Below are 25114 nucleotides of genomic sequence, written 5' to 3'. Positions count from 1 at the left end.
TTGGAGCAGCCCTCAGTGGAAAGGAAGGGAGCAGGTGCCCTGCCCATCTCTCCATTGGGGAATGGACAGTGTTCTTCTGCCCAGTGTATCGGGGAGAGAACATTCATTCCCAGTGTTCCCAGGAGAAGCAGTTCGCCCTTGAGATGGGTGCCACAGTGAGAGGCTGGTTGCCCTGACAGAGGGCACTTCTGTTGGTGGTGGCCCTGCGGAGATGAAGATGAAGCCAAATAGCGAGGTTAATGGTCACAGGTGTATAGGTTGTGTGCTCTTGGTAACCTTACATATGCTAATCCTTTTCTGGGCATGCGTTGTGTGCACCCTGCAGTACCATTACCGTATGCCTACAGCCTCTATACTGGTTTCTTTTCTTTTTGCTATAGGTGAATCTGGAGGAAGATAAAGGGAGAAAACCATCTGGATTTGAACTGTGAGATCTGGACCCAAGCCTTGTAATGATGGTGAGTACTTTCTCTAGTCTCTCTGTCTCTGCCTTTTGTTCATCTCTCTCTCTACTTTCTTCAGAGCTTTACCCTCTCTCCCTGTAGTAACTGGAAACTCCAGAGTCCACGCACCTACCTTCTGCATTTTAGAAACAGCCAGCGTGGCTGCATCTGAGATGTTCCAAGCTGTGGCAATAGCATCTGAAGTAGGAACCAAACTTCTGGGGAATGGAGAATGAATTAAGTAGAAGAAAGGGATCGGAACAAGTGTGTGCCATTGCTTGATGGCACCTAAGTGAGAAGATCGTGTTGTCTGGCAGCAGTTGTGTGCTAGCCCAGGCCTCTGGGCACTAGAATTTTCCCACCTTCAACACTGGAGGGCCCTGGGATCCAAGAATTATGCAAGAGGCCCCTTGGCTCTTATTACAGACCTGGGGGTACGTCTTCACTACCCGCCGTATCGGCGGGTAGCAATCGATTTCTCGGGGATCGATATATCGCGTCTCATCTAGACGCGATATATTGATCCCCGAACGCGCTCATGTCGACTCCGTAACTCCACCAACCCGAACGGCGGTAGTGGAGTCGACATGGGAAGCCGCGGACATCGATCCCGCGCCGTGAGGACGGTAGGTAATTCGATATAATATACTTCGACTTCAGCTACGTTATTCACGTAGCTGAAGTTGCGTATCTTATATCGATTTTCCTCCGTAGTGTAGACCTGCCCTGGGAGTGGATGCTTAGGTTGCTTATGTTGCTTTGAGGAGTGATGATGTGACTGCAGAAAAGGTAAAAGTTGGTTTCCTCCTCATCTGAGATTATATCATGGTGAGAGGACTTCCCTGGCCATATGATTTCAGGCAGAAGAAGGATGTTAGCCCTAACAAATAAAAGGGGAGTTGATTATATTTTTCAGTTCAAAAAGAAAAAAAAATGAGCATCCAAACTGTAAACCCAGACTGTAGGGAAGCTTATGCAAAAAGAGGGGTGTGTATGTGTGTGCACCCCCACCTGTGAGAGAGGCTGGACATGTATCAGAGCAGAAGTGTCTGTAGGGAGTCTGTGTCTGAGAGCTCTGTGGGTCTGTCTACACAGCCGGCAACAGCGAGCCTCCTAGCCTCGGTTGAAAGACTTGGGATGCAGGACTCACGCTAGTGCCCTAAAACTAGCTGTGTAGACGGTGCTTTGAAGTTGTGGCTCGGCTGGAGCTTGGGCTTTGTAGCCTAGGGGGGGAGAGATGGGCTTCTGAGCCCAAGCTGCAGCACAAAGCACTGTCTGTACAGCTACTTTTAGAGAGCTAACGTGAGCCCTGCTAGCCTAAGTCTGTCAGCCTGGTCTGGAGGTTTCTTGCCATGGGCTGAGTAGCCATACTCTGTGTGAGAGACAGCATATTGATTTTAAAGGAAAATATCATTCCAGGTGAACTGGATCAGTTTTTGGTCAATGACAAAAATAAGATTGATTTTAGGAGAGTATACGGTTCAGCACCTCTTGGAAACCTCACTGATTCATTTGCTTGGAAATTTGCACCATCACATGTGTTGAAAACTGACTCATGGAAGTAAACAATGCGTCGAGGAGCAATGCATCGAGTTGGAGGAAGTGTCCTCTGGGTACCATGGCGGTTGGTGTTCAGTCTAGTCCGGTTAAAATCTTCATGAAAAGAAATAGGTAGTTTTAATTCCAGCAGTTTAGGGCGTGGTTGTGGATCTCTGCTCACCAGCTTGAGCAAGTTACTCACATGAGTTGCTCCACTGAAGTCAATGGGGTTGTTTTTCTGAGTAACTGCTCAAAAATATGATTAAGGCTCTTCAGTCTGTCCCTTATCTAGGTAAGGAACTGTTTAGTAGGGGTAACGTTCTCAAACGTGACTTTGACACTAAGGAGTCTAAGTCCCATTGACTTTCAATGAGACTCCAATATTGCTTTTGAAAATATTACTCTAGATCAGGGATTCTCAAACTGGGGGTCGGGATCCCTCAGCAGGTCGTGAGGTTATTGCATGGGGAGGGTTGTGAGCTGTCAGCCTCCATCCCAATCCCCGCTTTGCTTCCAGCATTTATAATGGTGTTAAATATATAAAAAAGTGTTTTTCATTTATAAGGGGGATCACACTCAGAGGCTTGCTGTGTGAAAAGGGTCACCAGTACAAAAGTTTGAGACCCGCTGGTCTAGGTAGGGATTCTAACAGTGGAACCCAAATTTTCTGCTGTAGTTAAAATAGAAAAATGATTTCTTTTGTTTCCCCCAGTTTTCACGTGATCATAACGAAGTGTGGTATGTAACCTATTATTTAAATCAGATTCTGTACCAGATAATTGGAGGATAGCTAATATGTCACCAATTTTTAAAACAGGCTCCAGAGGCGATCCCGGCAATTGCAGGCCAGTAAGCCTAACTTCAGTACCAGGCAAACTGGTTGAAACTAGAGTAAAGAACAGAATTGTCAGACATACAGATGAACACAATTTGTTAGGGAAGAGTCAACATAGCTTTTGTAAAGGGAAATCATGCCTCACCAGTCTATTAGAATTCTTTGGGGCGGGGTCAACATACATGTGGACAAGGGTGATCCAATGGATATAGTGTACTTTAGACTTTCAGAAAGCCTTCAACAAGGTCCTTCACCAAAGGCTCTTAAGCAAATTAAGCTGTCATGGGATAAGAGGGAAGGTCCTCTCATGGCTTAGTAACTGGTTATAAGACAGGAAACAAAGGGTAAGAATAAATGGAGAGAGGTAAATAGTGGTGTCCCCCAGGGGTCTGTCCTGGGATCAGTGCTGTTCAACATATTCATAAATGATCTGGAAAAAGGGGTAAATAGTGAGATGACAAAATTTGCAGATGATACAGAACTACTCAAGATAGTTAAGTCCAAAGCAGACTGCCAAGTGTTACAAAGGGACCTCATTAAACTGGGTGACTGGGCAACAAAATGGCACATGAAAATCATTGTTGATAAATGCACAGTAATGCACATTGGAAAACTATAATCCCAGCAATACTAAATGAGCTGTTACCACTCAAGAAAGAGATCTTGGAGTCACTGTGGATAGTTCTCTGAAAACATCCACTCAATGTGCAGTGGCAGTCAAAAAAGCTAATAAAGTTAGGAATCATTAGGAAAGAGATAAATAAGACAGAAAATATCATAATGCCTCTATATAAATCAGGGGTTCTCAAATTGGGGGTCACAAGGTTATTACATGTGGGGGGTCGTGAGCTGTCAGCCTCCACCCCCAAACCCTGCTTTGCCTCCAGCATTTATAATGGTGTTAAATACAAAAAAAGTGTTTTTAATTTATAAGGGGGGGTGGGTCGCAGCATAGGTTTGCTGTGTGAAAGAGGTCACCAATACAAAAGTTTGAGAAACACTTATCTAAATCCATAATATGCCCACACCTTGAATACTGTGTGCAGTTTTGGTCACCCTATCTGAAAAAAGATATTAGAAAAGATACGCAAAAGGTCAACAAAAATGATTAGGGGTATGGAACAGTTTCCATACAAGGTGAAATTAATAAGACTGGGACTTTGAAGCTTGGAAAAGATATCACTGAATGGGGATATGATAGAGGTCTATAAAATTGTGACTGGTGTGGAGAAAGTGAATAAGGAAGTGTTATCTACCCCTTCACATAAGAACCAGGGGTCACCCAATGAAACTAATAGGCAGCAGGTTTAAAACAAACAAAGAAGAACTTCTTCACACAATGTACAGTCAACCTGTGGAATTCATTGCTGGGGATGTTGTGAAGACCAAAAGTAATACCGGATTCAAAATAGAATTAGATAAGTTCCTGGAGGATAAGTCCATCAGTGACTATTAGCTAAGATGATCAGGGATTCATCTCTATGCTCTGAGTGTATCTAGCCTCTGTTTGCCAGAAGCTGGGAATGGACGACAGGAGATGGATCACTCGATGATTGTTCTGTTCATTCCCTCTGAAGCACCTGGCACTGGCCACTGTTGGAAGACGGGATACTGGGCTAGATGGACCTTATGTTTTCCAAGACCTGTAGCTTTTGTGCTGAAATGTTTGGTCTCTATCAAAAACCAGATTGTCTAATTTATTTTGCTTTGGTTTATTTTAAGAAGGTTTGCACCAAATCCCCTCAGTTATTTTTTCAAAGTATCTGATACTTTTCCTGCATAAGAAAATTGGACACCATTATTTTGAGGAGTTATTTACAAAATGATTGAACTTTTGACATTTCAAAAAAACTTTAAAATCAAGGTTAACATTTGAACATATGGCGCTTTGCCCACACCATAGGGAATGTTGTCAGTAACATGTAAGGTGTTAATGGAACTATGGATATGTGTGCATCTACAGCTATTTGATGCAGTACCGAATTGCTGTTTAAAATGCAATTGACAAGTTATGCTGGTAAACGCCACAAGCCGTAAGGCTCCAGAGCACTACCACTGATTGACTCTGGTGACGAATCCAGCAGAGTTTGTTAATCGGAAGCTGAATAGCCTTTCTAGCAAGGTGATTGAGCTTTACAGGTAGACCTTGTTAGAAGTAAAACCCAAGTAACTGCAGACCTACTAGCTTATGAACTTTGTTAGCAAAACCTGTGGCAGTGAGTTCTGAATAACACCAGATAGTTCTACTCCTTCTTTAAAAATCTTTTTAGAAAAATCTGCAAAAATTGTAGTGTGCAGATTCCACAATTGCAAGAAATCAGGTCTTCTCCACCAATGCACCGGAGCAAGGCTGGGGGAGAGACTAGACCCATGTTGGGCAGCTCTCAATCCCCATCGGCCTTGCGGCCTCCAACTCAAGTTGAGCGGAATAGCCTGGCCCACTCTGAGCTGACTTCCCTGGACGCCAGTGGCCACATTCAGGTGTCCTCCACGCCAGAGGCCCTGCAGGCAGCTTGAGATGTTGTGTCTCTACCAGTACTGGTCGCACCGACGTCAGCAGCTCCCTGGTCCAGAGGCAAGCCACCACTTGGAGCCCCGCAGTCGCTGCTTGGACGGTACCATTCTCAGTCGAGGGAATTTTCCCGACGCTGTTTTCTGCACAGTGACCATCCCATGCGCAGGCTGCACCTGTCCCCGTCGACCTCCACCAGGTTGTCTGGCTGGGTGCCGGGCAGCAGGGGTTCCAGGCACCGCTCCACCTCGAGGGATTGTAGACCTTGCTATGAGAGCGTGCCCTTCCAAGACAAGGACAGACAGCACAGGAGGTCGTTATCTCCGAGAAGCTATCATAGCCCCTCATGGTATGGATGTTGATGCTGCTCCTGCTCTTCATCACATTCAAGGTCCCCACCGTGGCACTGCTCCCGCAGCCCCAAGTGTTGATAGCTGGCACTCCGCCATCGCAGATCCACCCATCGGAGACATTTGCAGAGCAGCTGCTACAGATGGTACTCCTGCTCCTCCATGCCGGGATCACAGTCTCGGGTTTGGCACCGCTCACGTCGCCGTCACTCGTCTCCGTCCCGGGATGGTGGTAGATCGTATGCCAGCCCGGCCTCCCTTCCAAGTCGACAGTCGGTGGGCCAGGCAAGTCAGGCGGGGCAGTCCGCTTCGACGGTGCCACAGCAGGTGCAGTGGCACCGGGCTCCCTGGTCAGCACCCTGGTACAAATGGGCCCCGGTGGTGGCTCGCTCAGTGGCCAGAGCCTTGGAAAGACCTTTGGCCTCCCTCTTCAACCTCCCAGAAAAGGGTCAGCGGAGCGCTCATCCCCAGTCCCGCACTTAGAAGGGGACCAAGTGGTGGGACCTGCGGCACCGGTGGGGACGCAGCGCACCGCACCCCCATCCTCATCCTCCCCCAGTGAGGCAATCACAGCTCCTCCTCCTCCTGTGCCACTGGAGAACACGAAAGCCCACAAGAAACTGTTGAAAAGGCTGGCATCGAGCCTCAACCTACATGCTGAGGAGGTGGAGGAACCCTTGGACTCTCTCTTCAATGTCCTCTCGGCTATGGCACCTGCCAGGGTGGCGCTCCCACTCCATGAAGGGGTGGCAAAGATCTCAAACACCCTGTGGCAACCCCTGGCTTCCTTGCCCCCCATCTCTAAGAGGGCAGAATGAAAGTATTTCGTGCCCGCCAAGGGGCATGAGTATCTGTATACCCACCCCACCCCCAACTCTCTAGTGGTCAAGGCGGTCACCCATAGGGAGCATCAGGGTCAACCAGCTCCTACTCCTAAGAATAAGGACTCGAGGAGACTAGGTTTATTCGGTATAAAGGTTTATTCGTCCTTGAGCTTCCAACTGAGGGTGGCAAACCACCAAGCCCTGCTGGGCAGGTATGACTTCAATTTGTGGGGCTCGATGCCCAAATTTGTGGACTCCCTCCAGTAGCGTGATAAGAAAGAGTTCAAGGCCCTGATTGAGGAGGGCACAGCTGCCAGCAGGGCGTCTCTTCAGGCAGCCTTGGACACTGTGGATATGGCTGCACGGTCTGTGGCCTCCGCGGTGTCCATGAGGAGAGCCTCGTGGCTCCCGCTGTCTGGGTTGTCCAGCGAGGCACAGAACTCCCTACAGGACCTTCCGTTTGATGGCAAGGCCCTGGTTGTGGAACAAACAGACGTGAACTTACATGGTCTTAAGGACTCCCACGTGACATTAAAGACCCTTGGTCTCTATGTCCCGGCCCCGGCCAGGACCAAATTCAAGCTGCAGTAGGCTCCCAGTGAGGCCGCCCACTCCAGATATGAGCCCCCTTATAAAAAATCAAGGGACTATAAAAAGCACCCACAAAGGCAATCCTGGCCTGCACCCCAGCCAGGGCCCTCTAAGGGCAAGCAGGCAGGTAAGCGCCAGTTTTGATGGGATGCCCGGGGACGACTTACCAGTTTGTACCAGGGATCCACCTGACTTTCCCTTCTCCAACCGCCTGTGTACTTTTCTCCCAGAGTGGTCGCGGCTGACCTCGGAATGGTGGGTCCTCAGCACCATCTCCTGGGGCTATACCCTCCAGTTTCTTGCTACCCCACTTAATTCCCTGACACTCTTCAGGGACCCCTCTCGCAAGGGCTTACCTGAGTAGGTGGTGCAGTGGCTCCTTCACTTAGGAGCAGTGGAGGTGGTGCCGGCGGAGTTCAAATACAAGGGGTACTACTCCTGTTATTTCCTTATCCCGAAGGCGAAAGGAGACAGGAGACATTGCAAACCATCTACATCATAGGTTACAATTCCCACCTTCTCTCACAGATGAAAGGTTGCAAAAAAAGGGGAGCTGTAAATTTAAAGTCAGTAAAATCAGGAAATGAAAAATGTAAAGCTCTCTTGGAGCAACGCTAACTCTGCTGCATTGCACTTACGCAGTAGTTTGGGTTCCTAATGTGGCTGTTAAATGTATTGTACAGTCTTGGGGGGAACCTGGTTTCTCTATAGATAAGATTGACACTAGCTTTCTATTAGAAGTATGATTTTTCCACTTGCACCTATATAGTCCTGAATATCAGCAAAACTAAACCAAGCCACTTCAATTTCCACAAGACATCTTAGGCTAGGGCAGATTTTTTTCTGGAAAACTTTACTCTAAACAATATGTTTGAGAGGGGAGGTTTCTTAAAAGGTTTTTCACTTTCTGTAGCAGGTGGGTTTTTTTTTTGCGGGGGGGCTCATCATATCCCAAAATAAAATCTCCAAGTTTTCTGCTGAAGCCTCATGTCATCCTTGACCTTCATGCAGGACTGAAGGGAATTCAGTTTTTCCTTTAACCTCAGCGAACTTAGAAAACAATTTTCATAATCTCTTCCCCAGTCTGAACTCAGGCATCAGTGGTAAATCGTTGTGAATGTTGCAGCTTACCAGAAGGGCAGCCTCCACCCAGGCCCAAAAGCTTTCAGAGGAAGGTTAAAAAATGACTTGCCATTGGCCCCCTGGCTTGCACAAATGCAGGATCATGGACTTCCTGTTGGGCTGGTCACCTGGGGGAGGCTAGACTGGTGGGTGGGAGCGTGGGACAGCTGAAGAACTTCCCAGGGCTTGGTCCTTCCCCTTGAGTACTGAAAGAAGCTCTATACCTCTGCCCAGTGCCCTGAGCTGCCGGCTACAGTCCCATACCTCATTTGTGCAGCAGGCTCAGTGTCTGTTCCTCTCTCCCTGGCTTTCTACTGCTTGTTCCACTTGGCCTATGGACCCTTGGCCAGCAGCATGGGAATGGGGGCATGGAGTCTTTGCCAAAGGCCTGGTGCCAGTCCCACTGTCCTCTTTGCCACACAGGTCCACTGTAACTAGCTGTCGGGTCCGGAGTGTGGGCTGCCTGGCCAAGGGATTAGCACTGAGTGTGGGCTGGGGCCAAGAACAAATGACTGGGAATCAGGCTGGGTTGGAACTTTATGAGATCAGAAGTGAGAGACAAATCGGAGGCAGAGGCGGCTCCAGGCCCCAGCACGCCAAGCGCGTGCTTGGGGCGGCATGCCGCGGGGGGCGCTGTGCCGGTCGCTGGGAGGGCGGCAGGCGGCTCCGGTGGACCTCCCACAGGCGTCCCTGCGGGGGGTCCGCTGGTCCCATGGCTTCGGTGGAGCATCCGCAGGCACGTCTGCGGGAGGTCCACTGGAGCCGTGGGACCGGCGACCGGCAGAGCGCCCCCTGCGGCATGCTGCCGTGCTTGGGGCGGCAAAATGGCTAGAGCTGCCCCTGATCGGAGGGCAGGGATCAAGAGTCAGTCACCAAGAGTCAGGCTGAGTCGTGATACCAGGAGGTGAGGATCAGAAGTCAGGAGTAAGTAAACACCAGACCAGTGGTCCGAGGCAGGGTGAGGCCCAGTTGTATGGACAACGTCCGGTTTCCTCCACTGGCTTAAATAGGCGCTGTGGCCCAATCAGAGTATATGGGTCAGTGCTTGAGCCCCAGCTGGGTTTCATGGACCCTGTGAGCTGCCAGGTGGAGAATTGGAGTGTGGTGGCTCCCAGAAACCCCACAGACCTGGGTTCAGGACCCAAAGGGTCTGACATTGTCTCCATGAAACTGACGCCTGGCTAGGAGTTTTACATTGCAGTATAAAACTCTTAAGGTTTAAGGAGCATTTTAACTGTGATAACTTTATCATGTTTTGGTTTCTACATATTTTAATTTGCAGCCTTAATGTAGCATCAGCTCAGGTTTCTGCAGTGAATTTTCTTATTTGCTCACAGAAAATAAATCCTGTGGCACGAGGAGGCTGTGCTGAGCTCCACAGGTCAATGGCCAGCCTACACAGCCTAATGTGATACTGTCACAGCCCCGCCAGGCTGTGGCAGCCATATTGGTGTGGGCCCAAGGGATATGCACTTCAAACAGCCAGCTACATATCTGCAAGGGCTAGGCATTGAATTTTCATCCCTTATAACTGTGGAAGGTTAAATCTGTTTTTGGGTCTGCCTGGTGACTTTGCCTGTTGAAGGTTCTGGCCCTGCCTAAGAACTGTGACCTGTTAAAGTGAAAACAATGGTCCTCACACTTTTCATGCTCTAAATTTTTGTGTGTACTCTCATCATTGAAAAAGAGCTGAATAGATTTATCTGTAACTTTAAAACTCAGCACTTGTCCTGTGCCTGTACATGGTGAGTTTCAGTGGAAAAGGAGATTATGAGCAGGTGAAAATGGGTTATAATGAAAATGCCTGGACCCATATAGTGCTAGCAGCAACACAAATTAGAATAGTAAAGGTAAGTGTCATTACAGGAGATGGCAGATTGGATATTGAAGTCCGCATCGGAATAGCAAGTATGAAAGAGTCTTCCCTTAACAATCTAGAGCTAGTATAAACCACATGCTCATGAATCCTCAGATGAGACTAAATTGGGAGGAATTTCAAACAGCAGCGAGGAAAGAAAAATACAAACGGATGTGGAGGAAGTAGGAATGTGGCCACAAAGTAACAAAATGAGATTGGAAAAAACCTTTCTGAGGGAAAATAAACCAAACCATACAAAATCAATGGGAGGGAAGTAAGCTAGAAAGCAGTAATGCTGAAAGAAACCAGCTGTAGAGGTATTGGGGATAGTAAATCAGATAGGAGTTTGAATGTAACAGCACCTGCAGAGTGATCGTGTCTCAGAGCAGGTAGATGGCAAATCCCTCTTTGCATGGTTCTCATGAGACTGGACCAGGAGCATTATATTCAATTATATTCAGTTTTGTGCTCATTTTTACTAGAGCATGGTGAGGGGAGCTCAGAGAGGGGCAGCAACAATGATCAAAGGGCTGGAGAGTTTTAATCTCTTTCAAATTCAAAGTGCTAACTATGTCTATTTTAACCAAGCAACCATTAGGAAGTAGGACACAAGTTTACAAATATCTAAAGTCTGTGAAAAGGGAGAGAGAATTATTTAGTCCAACACAAGGAGTAATGGGATGAAATTAAGAAAGGGACAGTTTAGATAGAATGTCAGGAAAACTTTCCTACCCATGAGATCAAAGAAATGGCAGAATCTCCCAAGGGAATTGGAGGAAGCCCCCCTGGTTGGTCTATTATCACTTCCATTTCAGGGTTTAATAGTGGCTCAATCCTGCAGCCTGTACTCTCTCAAAATTGGCAGTGATTTCAGTGCCTTGCAGGTTCAGGTGCTTGGAGAGCATACATAGAGCATGCTCCTGCATTGGCCCTGAGAGACGGAACGATCTAAGAAGTCTGCTGCCTCTTATCTCTCTGATTATGGAGCTGCATTAGCTTGTGGCTCTATTAGTCATGCATGCAACCATTGTCCTATTAGAAACCGTATATTGTGCTCTGCTGTAACATTACCAAGCATCCTCCCCTGGTCTGAAAACCGGTGCACTTTGTGAGGCCAGAGGAGAATTTCTTGCCAAGCTTGAAGAAAATGAATCCAGCCATTTTGGAGCTAGAGAAGTAAAAATACACCTTTGTTAGAAACTCATAAATATTTTATACTTTTCTGTACCCCTTACTGCGAAACAGCCTGGTTTCAAGGATGCAAACTCTAAAGACCCAACATGCTTTGTAAACTAGGGCAGAGATGAGATTGAGGCAAAAATATATCAGCTTGAATAAATATGCACCATTTTCTCAAAGTTACTAATTGAGTCTGCGTGAAGAGAAGTTTTTCCTGCTGGAGTGCATGGCATGAGTGAATGTTCTCGATGTCCTGAGGCAATGCTCAGCATAGTCGCTATTTGGGCAGGGGGCTGGAGAGAATCTTGGTTCCTTTCTCCAATGCTCATACATCATTATTATTATTATACACCATTGTTAGGAGGGGCACCACTCTGGATGGCATCCCACATGGCTTGGAGATGCCGCAGGGACCATGCAAAGGCCTGGGACATTGTCTGAGCGACTTGTTTTGTTTTTGGTAACTCCTGAAAAACCTGCTTTTCATAAAACTCCCCTGACCCAAAGCATCCATGACACGGGACGGGAGGGATAGATATAATAAGTCAGTCAAGGAAAATTTTTTAGGAAATTGAAGATTTAGAATCATCATCAGAATTCTGGATTCTGGAACAGCAGGAACAACAAAGGGGGGGGAAGGGGACCCATGACTTTTTAATTAAGAAAGAAGATAAGTTTATGGAGGGGATGGATGGATGATATAGGATAACTGTCAATAGGTAGTCAAATCAATAACAAATGGTGTAAGTACAAAATATCAATGATAGATATATTTATTTTTTTTTTCTTTCTGGGTCTGGCTCTGAGTCTTGCCTGCATTGGGGGGGTTCAGCTGACGCGACCGGGGGGTCGGGAAGGAATTTTCTCTTCCAGGGAGGTTGGCAGTGGCCCTTTTTTTTTTTCCTCTTCCTCGCATGGGGGGGGGTCGCTGCTTAAGAGTGGTGTGGATGCTTATGTGGCCTGCATCTTGCAGGAGGTCAGACTAGATGATCATAATGGTCCCTTCTGATCTTGAATTCTATGATTCTATGATTCTATGATCCAGTAAGCAAATGTCATGTATTGATTGAAAAGCTTGACTGAGCCTAAAGGCTGGTGGTTGGCCCAGAGCCTGCCATGCATGGGCCTTTTTGGCCAGTTGTGGGGAACGCCCAGAGAGATGCAGTGCCCCCCAGGCCTGGAGACCATACGTCCCGCTTTTAATAGGATAATCTTGGTTTCATATGATGTCCTGGTGTCCTGAGAACTTTTTTGGGACACCAGACATGGCCTGTTCTTCCCTTTCATCAGTCAAAATGTTTGTGTTTTTTCTAACTACAGAAAGTGGTAGAATTAGAATAATAGAATATCAGGGTTGGAAGGAACCTCAGGAGGGATCTAGTCCAACCCCCTGCTCAAAGCAGGACCAATCCCCAACTAAATCATCCCAGCCAGGGCTTTGTCAAGCCTGACCGTAAAAACCTCTAAGGAAGGAGATTCCACCACCTCCCTAGGGACCCCATTCCAGTGCTTCACCACCCTACTAGTGAAAAAGTTTTTCCTAATATCCAACCTAAACCTCCCCCACTGCAACTTGAGACTCCTTGTTCTGTCATCTGCTACCACTGAGAACAGCCTAGATTCATCCTCTTTGGAACCCCCTTTCAGGTAGTTGGAACCAGCTATCAAATCCCCACTCACTCTTCTCTTCTGCAGACTTAACAATCCCAGTTCCCTCAGCCTCTCCTCATAAGTCATGTGCTTCATCCCCCTAATAATTTTTGTTACCCTCTGCTGGACTCTTTTTCCAATTTTTCCACATCCTTCTTGTAGTGTGAGGCTCAAAACTGGACACAATACTCCAGATGAGGCCTCACCAATGTCGAATAGAGGGGAATGATCACGTTCCTCGATCTCCTGGCAATGCCCCTACTTATACAGCCCAAAATGCCATTAGCCTTCTTGGCAACAAGGGCACACTGTCGACTCATATCCAGCTTCTCGTCCAATGTAACCCCTAGCTCCTTTTCTGCAGAACTGCTGCCTAGCCATTCGGTCCCTAGTCTGTAGCGGTGCATGGCATTCTTCTGTCCTAAATGCAGGACTCTGCGCTTGTCCTTGTTGAATCTCATCAGATTTCTTTTGGCCCAATTCTCTAATTTATCTAGATCCCTCTGTATCCTGTCCCTACCCTTCAGCGTATGTACCACTGCTCCCAGTTTAGTGTCATCTGCAAACTTGCTGAGGGTGCAGTCCACGCCATCCTCCAGATCATTAATGAAGATATTGAACAAAACCGGCCCCAGGAACAACCCTTGCGGCCCTTCACTTGATAATGGCTGCCAACTAGACACAGAGCCATTGATCACTACCCATTGAGCGACATAAATTACAGGAAAAAGTCCAGTGGCACCAAGCGTTCATGGTGCTGACCAGTATCTGCAGTGAATGAGTACAGTCACTACCAAAGCTGTGCTGCTGCTCAGAGTAAATGTTAGGGATGTGTTCATCTTTCATGGTAAACTCATTTAGACACTAAGTATTGAAAACACCCTTCCTCAGAGAGAGTCGTATGCCTGCCTCGCACTCTAAACGTTTTAGTCCTCTACCATCTGCATGTAAACCTACCGAATGATATGCAAACTTTTGGACATAGTCTTTTTTTAAAAACTCTTGACAGGTGGCTCATTTAGTAACCTTAGGGTAGGTCCTGTAGCACTACAGTTAGAACAGGCTGCAAATCTGGTCCCAACACAATTGCCCCTTGATCCGGTTACAGTCTAGTGTAGCATGGCCCTTAAACCACCCCCATGGAGACACATCCAAGAGTTTAGTCTGGCTACAGAAAACCATCGAGTCTCTGTGTTACCAGCTGGAGGTGCCTTGGGGATGGACAGCTGTGAAGTGTGAGCAGATGCACTGCTGTGGACATGTTTGTAGCACAGCTAGGCCCAAGTGTCTAATCCTGACAGTGAAAGGGCTCTTCTGTGCTGGAAGTTTGCCCGACGTGGTATGTTGTGATTGGCCTGGGCTCGTGCAGTGTCACTCAAACGCCACCTCTTGGTTGTCTAGGTTTCTCTTTTTTTGTCTAAACAGAGAGGATTCCTTCTTCAGTTGTGTCGGGGTTTCTTTACCCCGTCATTCATCTCGTCATATGCCAGTTACCTCAGAGGAGTGGTCCCTGGCTGTTAGCTCAGGGTGCAGCCAAAAGCATGCTTGCCTTGGACAGAGAAGGCCTGAAGGCCCAGCCTGCTACTTCCTGCTGGTCCAAAGCCCTGGATGTTCTCCAGCGGGTTAGGGGGCTGTTGATGCCTGAACAGAACAAGGTGCTGGGAAAGTCAGGCTGTTGTCTGGGCAGTGGGCAATGGAGAGCAGCTGGTGATGGAAACCCAGTTGAGACTTTATCTTGTGAACGTTCTCAGTGTGGCTTTTGGCAGGTACTAACTCTGGATCTTTAATTTGGACTTTGGGAAGATTTCTGCCTTGCCCTAGCTCTTGAGGTGATGATAGAGGCAATGCTCGGGCGCAGCACTGGCCTGTGAGAGCGAAGAGGCTTCCTGCACTGGAGATATTTTCTGAACATTTCCCACTGTTGCTATTGCTTACCCAGGGCAGCTGCATTGGGGTTGGCAGCATTAGGAGCCCTGGCATAGGCAAGGCTCCGGCAGCCATTTTAAACAGTAAGTTTAACACTGTTCAGACGGGCTGATTGATACAGCGTGAAAAGTGCTGGCAGCCACGGGAGCCTTGTCTGCACTAGGGCTTCCAGCTGTGCTAACACCAGGGCAGTGGCCCCTGGGCTAGCTACATTTTGACCCTAGTGTAGATAAGGCCCATGGGGCAGTGCCCCCCAAGTGCTCTGTGCTCTGCCTGGGCAGGGCAGTGGCCATCGAGGGTGTGTACTTGTGAGCTCCCTAGCAAAAGGAAGCTGTAGGCTGTAGGGTGAGAGAGGACAGCCCCTTTGTCCCCTCCGCCCGATCAGGCAGAGTTTATCTGCTGGGTGGTGAAGGCTGTGAGCACTGGGGAGTTGCAGTTCAGGGAGGTTTGGGATCCAGTTGCTGTGGTTCTGTGGAACTGAGTATCCCAAAGCAGCAAGTTTGGAGCTGGAGCCAGGCCCTGTGGTCCCTCCTGGGGGAGGAGGGGCTCAGGGTGAGCGCACAAAGCGAGCTGCTTGCTATTGTTCCTGCACATTCCTGCACACGCTGTCTGGGTAGCGGGCTGTGTGGCAGGTGCCTCTGGGGGCGTGCTGCAGGCCAGGACTGCATTTCCCAGCAGGCTCCTCTCACTCAGCTTGCAGCTCAGTTTGAAGGGGGGATGTGTCAGCAGAATCCTAGCTCTGCGTGTGGTGGTGGGGAGGGGGTGAATCCTTCTGGCCGGTTTGCTGGTGTCTCCATTTTCCATGCAGTCTGTCAAGGAGGCACTCAGATGGCAGGGTCTGCTCTGCTTCCTTAGGAGGTAGGTGGAGTCTCTCCATCCTCCCTCCCTCCCCCACCTCCATTGTCAGCGGCAGCAGCACCAGCAGGCACACCTGCTGTAGTCGCTTGCAGCAGGGATGCTCCTGCCCTCTTTCGAGGGATGGGCAGGCTGTACTAACCGGGTGTGATTGTGTGGAGTCGCTGCCGGCAGCAGCAAAGGACCAGAGAAGGGCGATGCTGCTTGTGTGCGCCCAGCCCAGCCGTCACCTCTGGAAATGAACATGAGTCTGCCGGGCCGCAGTTCCTGCTCCATGCTCAACTGCTTTGTAAGTGCCTTCTCTTCTCCTCCCTGTTGTCTGCTAAGTGTCTGCATGCAGGGCTGCAGGCCAGGTTTCCTCTCCAGCGCCTGTCGGGAGGCAGGGAAGGGGCAGCCGTCCCAGGCGCAGCCTGTCCTTGAGTTGAGCGTCCTGCAGATCCTCGCTCACCTCCCTGCTTTGGACCTGCCCGGGCTCGACATGCTGCCCTCGCTGTGCCCCAGCTCCTTTTTTTTTTGAGGGAAGGAATCTTCCATCCCACTGATTCCACATGCTCCTGGGAGAAGCCCTGGATCGTACTAGTCCTGCAGCGATTGCTTGCAGTTTCCCAAGGCCACAGTTCTAACTAGCCCATAGCTGTGAGTCGGCCAGGGAGGCCAGACTGAGCGTGCTGTGCTGCGCAGACTCCTAGCCAGCCCCTGTCTGCAGCTGGAAAATTACAGTATGACAGCAGCAGGCACCTGGGGGGAATCCCTGAGTACCCACCCTGCCTGATGCTGCCTGGGAAGGGGATCCCAGAGCCCCCACCCTTTTGACATGCCCTGCAAAGAGGCCCTGAGCACACCTGGCCCCAATGCATAATGCTGGGTGGGAAGGAAATGAGGAGACACGGCTGGCTGAAGCTCTGTTTAGTTCTGTTCCAGGGTTGCTCCCACCCCTCGCCCGGCATTACTTAGTAGGCTGCATAGTGATGTCTGGTGTGCAGTCCAGGTACCCACTTCTGGGGGGTGGCACACTGCAGCCACCTGGCCATAGGCCTTGCTCACTGTCTGTCCCCTGGAGTGACACCGCTACTGCCTTGCCTTTGTGCTTTCCTGCTTCATCACTACTTGGCTAGCAGCGAGTGAAGCTGGGTGGGAGCTGACTGCTGGCTTGCAGGGCTCTTGCTCCAAGCCATTGCTGTTCCCCTGGAGGCTCTCCAGGGAGCCTGCTCCTCTTCATTACTGGTGACCAGTAGAGGCAGAAGCCTGTGGAAGTCTCCCTGTTATCTACATGCAGGCACCTGCAACGTGGCTGGTCACTAGGGAATTACAGTGAGTTGGCTTCCGGCCTGGAGTGATGCCGTGTTTCTATAGTGACTGAAAGGGAAGTTTCATAGACTTTAAGACCAGAGGGGGCAAGTGGATCATCTAGAAGGCCATGAAGTTTCATCCAGTGACCTCTGTATAGAGCCCAAAGTCTTAAAATAGACCAAAGCGTTTCAGTCCCCAGGAGATTAAACTGTGCGTACAGGCGGCAAACAGGAGAGATGAGTTGCTACTGATGGCCACAACCCCTGCAGTGACAGGGAGCTGATTAGGTGAGACGTGCCCAGCTGGTCCCAGAAGGTGAGCCAGACCCCGTGCTGCAGAGGAAGGTGAAAAAAATCCCCAAGATCCCTGCTAATCTGGCATGGGAGGTGAGGGGGAATTCCTTTCCAACCCCAGGTCTGACGATCAGTTGGGCTCTGAGCATGTGACCAAGACACACTAGCCTGGCAGCTGGAAAGGATTCCCTGTATCACCTCAGAGCACTGGTCCAGCCTGCCTGGTGTCCCGACTCCAGTTGCGGAGAATCACTGATGCTTCAGAGGAAGGCAAAAAAAATCCCAGATATGTGTAGCCAATTGTGCATTGGGAAAACAATGCCTTCCTGATCCCTACAGGCAACTGGCTGGCTGAAACCTTGAAGCATGACACTGGATTGGTCATTATCTTAATGCAGAGCTGCAGTGCTATGAGTATATTGAGGGCAATGCAGGCAATCCTATTCGCCCCAAGGCACAGGAAGGAAGGAGATGAGCAGGGGGACCCAAAGATCCATACATTGCAAGGCCAGAAGGGGCCACCACAACTGCTCAACCCAACCCCTATGCAAACAGGCTGCAGAACTTCTTGAAGCTGGATTAAAGCATCTCCTGTAAGTGATGGGAAGAAGGTGGCTCTGAGAACTGGTTTCATACCTATACTGAGCTAGCTCCTTAGTAGAGCCCCTTGTGCAGTGGGCTGCAGCTTGCTTCACTTCCCTGTTGTGTTAGCGAGATGCTAGTGGAGCTCCTTGCTACCTTTATGGCTAGCAGTTCTGGGACTTAGTGAATGCCAAGATGGAGGTCTGACAACCCTATGGCCACAGATTATCTAGACATAAACTAGAACAGGTATTGCTAGAAGTACTATTCACTCCATGCCAGGTCTGTAGGACACTGCCAGGACACTCCATGGCAGTGTCTGTAGGCTGCCCTCGGGAGAACCCCAAGGCCTGTGTGTGAGCTGATAGCACACTGCTCTGGCACCGGGCAGAGCAGTAGGGCAGGGGAGTGTGTGCTTTGTGCGTATAAGAGGGTGACCAGAGAGCAAGTGTGAAAAATCTGGTGGGGGATAATAGGCGCCTATATGAGACAAGGCCCTGAGTATCGGGACTGTCCCTATAAAATCAGGACATCTGGTCACCCTAGCACACATGAATGTGTGAGGTGCTAGCTGGTGCACTATGCCCCATGGGCGGAGGTGTGTGAAGTGTTAGCCCGATGTTCTGTGCACTGTGGAGTGTGTGGGAGGGCACGCTCTGGTTGCAGGGAATGAGAGAAGTATTAGGCCCATGGTGTGTGTTTGTGTGAGGCGCTGGGCCTGCACTCTGTGCTCCATGGGGGAATTCTGCGCCAAAACATTAAAAATCTGCACATTTATTTCAAAATACCTGTCAGCAAGTATGTCTGTAACAACACACACACACACACACACACACACACACACACACACACACACACACACACACACACACACACACACACACACACACACACACACACACATTCCCCCAGGAGTAGAGAGTTAAAGAAACCCCTATGACAGCCCAGTTCCTGTTTCTCTGACCCTGTTTCTCCCTACCCTCCCCCCCCCACCCCCCGAGCTCAGCTGTGGGACCAGACACCCACAGCCCCTCCCCCCCAGAGTCCAGCTGCAGGCCCCCCTCCCCAGCCCAGACACCCGCTGCCTTACCTCCCAGAGCCCAGGGATCCAGTGGGAGAAGCTGCCTGATGCTCGGTCCCAAGCTTGTGTGGCATTTCCCACGCACCGCCATCTCCTTCCCGGGAACGGCAGCTGCCAGGAACCCTGGAGCGCTCTCCCACTCCCCCTGGCAGTGTCTTCTATGTGTGAGCTGGGCGTTGCCGGGTCCCGTGGCCCCCTAGTGGTGGCCAGCAGCACTGCAGCCCATTTCTGTGGGAGAAAGGAAATTCTGTGCCGAAAACATCAATTTCTGCAAAATTCTGCATTGCGCAGTAGCGCAGAATTCCCCCAGGAGTAATGAGGATGAGTCCATGTGCACTTTGCCTTCTGAGTTTTATATTCAACACGAGAGAATGCTGACATCTTCATTTTAAAAATCTGGTATGAAATTAGTGTGTGATGTGTATATTTAAACCCCTATAACTTGGCCAAATAACTAGGCTACCATGGTCTGTCACGGAGACCAGCCTTGTGCCAGATTTCAAGTTTCTTCCCCAAATGGCTCAGGCACAATACAAAGGTATTTTATTTTAAAGTCACAAGCTTTTGTTTTTTTGATAATTGTGAAGTGTGTATGTTTCCTCCAAACCTACACCTCACTCATGACCAATGAATAAAACCAGTTTGAGAGACTTTAGAAGAAAATTAGTTTAAAAGAGATCTTTCAATGAAAGTTAGACGTCTAAACTGCATTTCTCCCAAAGTCTTACCTTGTCCAGTTAATATCCACTTTAAAAAAATCTTTTTCTAAGAAAGGAAACAAGTCCTTAAATGAGAGAGAAAAAAAATTGCAATTTTGCACAATTTAGAAGTGGGTGAAAATTAGGGTTAGATTTCCATACTTGCTAGTGATTTTGGGTTCCCAGTTTGAGGTATCCTAACAGGGCCTCTGCAAATCAGATCTCTTTACAGAGTCTCAAGTGGGCACCAAAAATGGAGGTCCCCAAAATCTCTAGTCACTTCTGAAAATCTTGTTCTAGGCTCATTATGGAAATTCTCACGGTCTTATCCTTGGTATTTGTTTCATGAGACTTCATGTTTGTAAGCACCCCAGGACCACTCACGGAGGTTAAATGTTCAGAGACTTTAATGGAGCTTCCAAAGTATCAATCTTTTGTCATCTAATTCTGTAGGTTTCCACTCGACCTAATAAAAATGATCTAGTGCTGTATTCTCATTGAGCAGTAATGTCTATAACAAAGTGGGAATTAGTCCATGATGTCTGAGAGATACTTTAGGTTAAAAAAGTTACTTTTCAAAAGTGGAAAAAAAAACAACCACCTGTTTTTCCAAATCCATAACCCCGGAGCACCTTGTCCAATTCACCTCAAACTGCTCCCAGACGTTTCTTGCCTGAATGTGTGTTCTGTTTGGAATGCAGGGTGAAGAAGGCCCTCCCAGTTTGGAGTACATCCAGGCCAAGGACTTGTTCCCCCCGAAAGAGCTGGTTAAGGAGGAAGAGTCTTTACAGGTAAGGATGTAAGAACCCAGGAAACCATCCACAGAAAAACACTGTGTAAATCCCAGGCCACAGGCTCATGAATGGTAGAGGTTAGCTTCAGAGAACAGGCTTCTTCCCTGAGCTTGCAGGCTGCTGACTCGCGGCTGCTGTGTGCTCATCCCGACCCTCATCTTCCTCCACACCAAGATGTTCTGATTTACACTGCGCTGCCGTAGCCACAAGGGAATGGGAACGTAACTGAGGAATGACGTAGTGCAGAGTTGTCCTGGGCATGCTCCCTTCTCCTGCTGTGCTGTCAGCGAGAGGGGAGTGAGTGTTGCAACAGCATCTATGCTGACTCTCTGCTGATGGAAGACCCTCTTGGGCCACTTAGGCTGGTTGTAGGGCCAGACTGTCTCATAGTGTGACACTAAGCATCCAGCAACAGATCTGGTCCAGTGTGTGATGTTGTGGCTTTGTCATACTGTGGAGGCGCAGACCAGAGTGGCTGTGTGATGGGTTGGGTCACAGATATCCCTGTGGGACTGCCACCTGATGTGCTGAGTCTACCTCTGAGCCCATTTTCCCTGGCAGCCTGAGACTCCAGAACCCTGCCTTGTTGAGCCAGACACGCCAGTCTGCTGCAAACACAGACCCAGGATCTGAACCACGTCCCTCAAAAGCTGCAGACGTAACAGAAAACTGCTTAGAAAGTGCTCTTGTCTCTAGCACCCAGATACCCAGTTTCCAATGGCATCCAAACCCCCCCAAAATCCGTTTTACTCTGGATAAAGCTTATACAGGGTAGACTCATAAATTGTTTGCCCTCTAGAACACTGATAGAGAGGTATGCACAGCTGTTTGCTCCCCCAGGTATTAATCACTTACTCTGGGTTCAGTAATAAGCAAAAAATGATTTTATTAAATATAAAAGGTAGGATTTAAGTGGTTCCAAGTAATAACAGAAGGAACAAAGTAAATTACCAAGCAAAATAAAATAAAACATGCAAGTCTAAGCCTAATACAGTAGGAAACTAAATGCAGGTAAATCTCACCCAATAAAGTTCTTTCACAGGCTAGACTCCTTTCTAGTCTGGGCACAATCTTTTCCCCTGGTACAGCCCTTGTTCCAGCTCAGGTGGTAGCTCGGGGATGTCTCATGACTGCCCCCCCCTTTGTTCTGTTCCACCCCCTTTTATAGCTTTGGCACAAGGCAGGAATCTTTTTTCTCTCTGGGTCCCCACTCCTCCTAAATGGAAAAGCACCAGGTTTAAGATGGATTCCAGTGCCAGGTGACTTGGTCATATGTCCTGTGAGACCCCCCCAAGCCTTCATTCCTCCCAGCCTGACTCTCAGGAAGGCCTGCAAGCAAACAGAGCCATCTACAGTCAATTGTCCTAGTTGATGGGAGCCATCAAGATTCTAAACCACCATTAATGGCCCACACTTTGCATAACTACAATTGGACCTCAGAGTTATAGTTTATATTCCTAGTTTGATACAAGAGTGATACATTCATACAAATAGGATGACCACATTCAGTAGATTATAAGCTTTGTAATGATACCTTACAAGAGACCTTTTGTATGAAGCATATTCCAGTTACATTATATTCACACGTATTAGCATATTTTCGTAAAATCATATGGAGTGCAACGTCACAGGCTGGGAGGAGAGACACCGCCGCAGAGGCTTTGGGATGACATATAGATATAGATGCTGCCATGGAGGCACCTATGCGAGCAAGGACAGTGTCACGGATTGATGCTCTAACCAAAGCTGCTCGATTCTCCTGATGCTTTCAGCGCAGTCCACTCCCTTACATGTCTGCTGTCGTCCTCCTGTACCGGGAGCCAGGCTCTGGCTACACACTCACGCTTGCTGTTCTACTGTTCCCAAGTTCATTGGCCAGATGGCAGTGTCGTGCTGAACTACATTCATAGGCCCTAAGCTGAGGAATGAATAAGGGGTTGAAAGTTGAGGGTCATGGAAAACGGAAGATACTGGTTTGTGAGAGTAGGGTGACCAGATGTCCCAATGTCGAGCAGTTTGTCCTGTGTCCTGACCGAAGTACGGTCGGGACGCCATTTGTCCTGATATTTTGTTTCAGATGCCTTTTTTTTTATTTATTTTTTCTTTCCTTGTTGCTTAGGTGGCGGTGACCGGCAGGGGGAGTGCCTTTTCAATTGTTACACTCACCCGATGGCACTTCGGCGGCGGGTCCCTCGGTCGCTGACAGTCTTCAGCGGCATTTTGGCGGCGGGTACTTCCTTCTTTGGTGGCAAGGTTTATTACCCTCCGCTGAAATGCCGCCGAAGACCGTCAGCGACTGAAGGATCCTCCGCCGAACTGCCGCCGAAGACTCGGGCGAGTGAGTGTAACAATTGAAAAGGTGCTCCCCCTGCGGCTGTCTCGATATTTTAGATTTCTCATCTGGTCACCCTGTGTGAGAGGGATGGCATGAGGTCAGATCGTGAGGAAGTTCTCAGAAGAATATGGGTGGGACGACTGGTCTGTCATTTCACCATTCTGTGAGAGGCACGTCCTCTAAACCAAATCCTGAACACAACTGCACATAGCCGGACGCACTGCAACGATAGCTTTCTGCTGACGGACCTTACAGTTCAGCATCAAAGGAGTAATTCGCATGCACAAATTCGTACTATTCTCTTAAGTTAAAGTAGGATTCAAAGGGACACCATCAACTTGAGATCAAGTTGGCTTCAAACAATGAGTTAGAAATTGTGACAGTCAGTTTGTTCCAGGATTACCCCCTTTCAGTTGTTATAACTTTACAAACCTATTGTTAAAAAGTTTCTTGCTGCTCATTTTCCATGTGAAAGAGCCACACGAACATGGGAAGCAGCAACTGACTAGACAGAAAGTGCTGCCAAAAGCAGATGGTAAACTGCAAAAAGAGAATAGTTTTCCCCAATCTCTGTCAGGTAAAATCATTGGTATTGCATAAAACTCTTAAGTACACAAATTTCAGGCAGAAGTGGTTTTAAAGTTGATGGTGCCCTTTAAGGTTATTTATATTTATAAATAACTAGGGCTGTCAGACAATTAAAAAAATTAATCATGATTAATCATGTGATTAAAAAAATAAATTGTGATTAATCACACTGTTACCCAATAATAGAATACCATTTATTTAAATATTTTTGGATGTCTTCTACATTTTCAAATATATTGATTTCAATTATAACACAGAATACAAAGTGTACAGTGCTGACTTTATATTTATTTTTTATTACAAATATTTGCACTGTAAAAAACAAAAGAAATAGTATTTTTCAATTCACCTAACACAAGTACTGTCGTGCAATCTATCATAAAAGTTGAGCGTACAAATGTAGAATTATGTACAAAAAATAACTGCATTCAAAAGTAAAACAATGTAAAACGTCAGAGCCGACAAGCCCACTCAGTCCTATTTCTTGTTCAGCCAGTTGCTCAGACAAACAAGTTTATTTACATTTGCAGGAGATAATACTGCCCACTTTTGTTCACAGTATAACCTGAAAGTGAGAACAGGTGTTCTCATGGCACTGCTGTAGCATGCGTCCGTGCTGATGATGGGTTCTGCTTGATAACAATCCAAAGCAGTGCGGACCGATGCATGTTCATTTTCATCATCTGAGTCGGCTGCAACCAGCAGAAGGTTGATTTTCTTTTTTGGTGGTTTGGGTTCTGTAGTTTCTGCATTCGAGTGTTGCTCTTTTAAGATTTCTGAAAGTCCACACTTTGTCCCTCTTAGATTTTGGAAGACACTTCAGATTCTTAAGCCTTGGGTTGAGTGCTGTAGCTATCTTTAGAAATCTCACATTGGTACTTTCTTTGCATTTTGTCAAATCTGCAGTGACCATCATCCAAGACTACTATAACATGAAATATATAGCAGAATGCAGGTAAAATAGAGCCAGAGACATACAGTTCTCTCCCAAGGAGTTCAGTCACTTATTTAATTGATGCATTATTTTTTTAATGGGTGTCATTAGCATGGAAGCATGTCCTCTGGAATGGTGCCCAAAGCATGAAGGGGCATATGAATGTTTAGCATATCTGGCACGTAAATACCTTGTAATGCTGGCTACAAAAGTCACATGCGAACGCCTGTTCTCACTTTCTGGTGATGTTGTAAATAAGAAGTGGTCAGCATTATCTTCCGTAAATGTAAACAAACTTGTTTATCTTAGTGATTGGCTGAACAAGAAGTAGGACTGAGTGGACTTGTAGGCTCTAAAGTTTTGCTTTGTTTTGTTTTTGAGTGCAGTTATGTAACAAAATAAAATCTGTATTTGTAAGTTGCACTTTCACGATAAAGAAATTGCACTACAGTACTTATACGAGGTAAATTGAAAAATACTGTTTATCATTTTTACAATGCAAATATTTGTAATAAAAATATCAAGTGAGCACTGTACACTTTGTATTTTTGTTGTAATTGAAATCAATATATTTGAAAATGTAGAAAAATATCCAAAAATATTTAATACATTTCAATTGGTATTCTCATAGACTTTAAGATCATCTAGTCTGACCTCCTGCACAATGCAGGCCACAGAATCTCACCCATCCACTTCTATAACAAACCCCTAATCTATGTCTGAGTTATTGAAGTCCTCAAATTGTGGTTTGAAGATTCTCCAAGCTGCAGAGAATCCTCCAGCAAGTGACCCGGACCCCATGCTGCAGAGGAAGGCAAAAAACCTCCAGGGCCTC

General features: G+C 47.7%; 1 protein-coding gene across 1 annotated transcript in view; it reads left to right on the top strand.

The window, feature by feature from the left end:
• The first annotated feature begins 376 nt into the window (after positions 1-376).
• Positions 377-25114, top strand: part of MTMR4 (myotubularin related protein 4) — a 65248-nt gene continuing 40510 nt past the window's right edge. Inside the window, exons 1-2 of the mRNA XM_039507650.1 lie at positions 377-458; positions 20330-20419. Coding sequence (XP_039363584.1) covers positions 453-458; positions 20330-20419 — 96 coding nt within the window. The 5' untranslated portion in view covers positions 377-452. The remainder of the gene's footprint in view (positions 459-20329; positions 20420-25114) is intronic.

Source organism: Mauremys reevesii, linkage group 20 (assembly GCF_016161935.1).
Source record: "Mauremys reevesii isolate NIE-2019 linkage group 20, ASM1616193v1, whole genome shotgun sequence".
NCBI classification, from domain to species: domain Eukaryota; kingdom Metazoa; phylum Chordata; order Testudines; family Geoemydidae; genus Mauremys; species Mauremys reevesii.
This window is presented reverse-complemented; position numbering and strand designations above follow the sequence as displayed.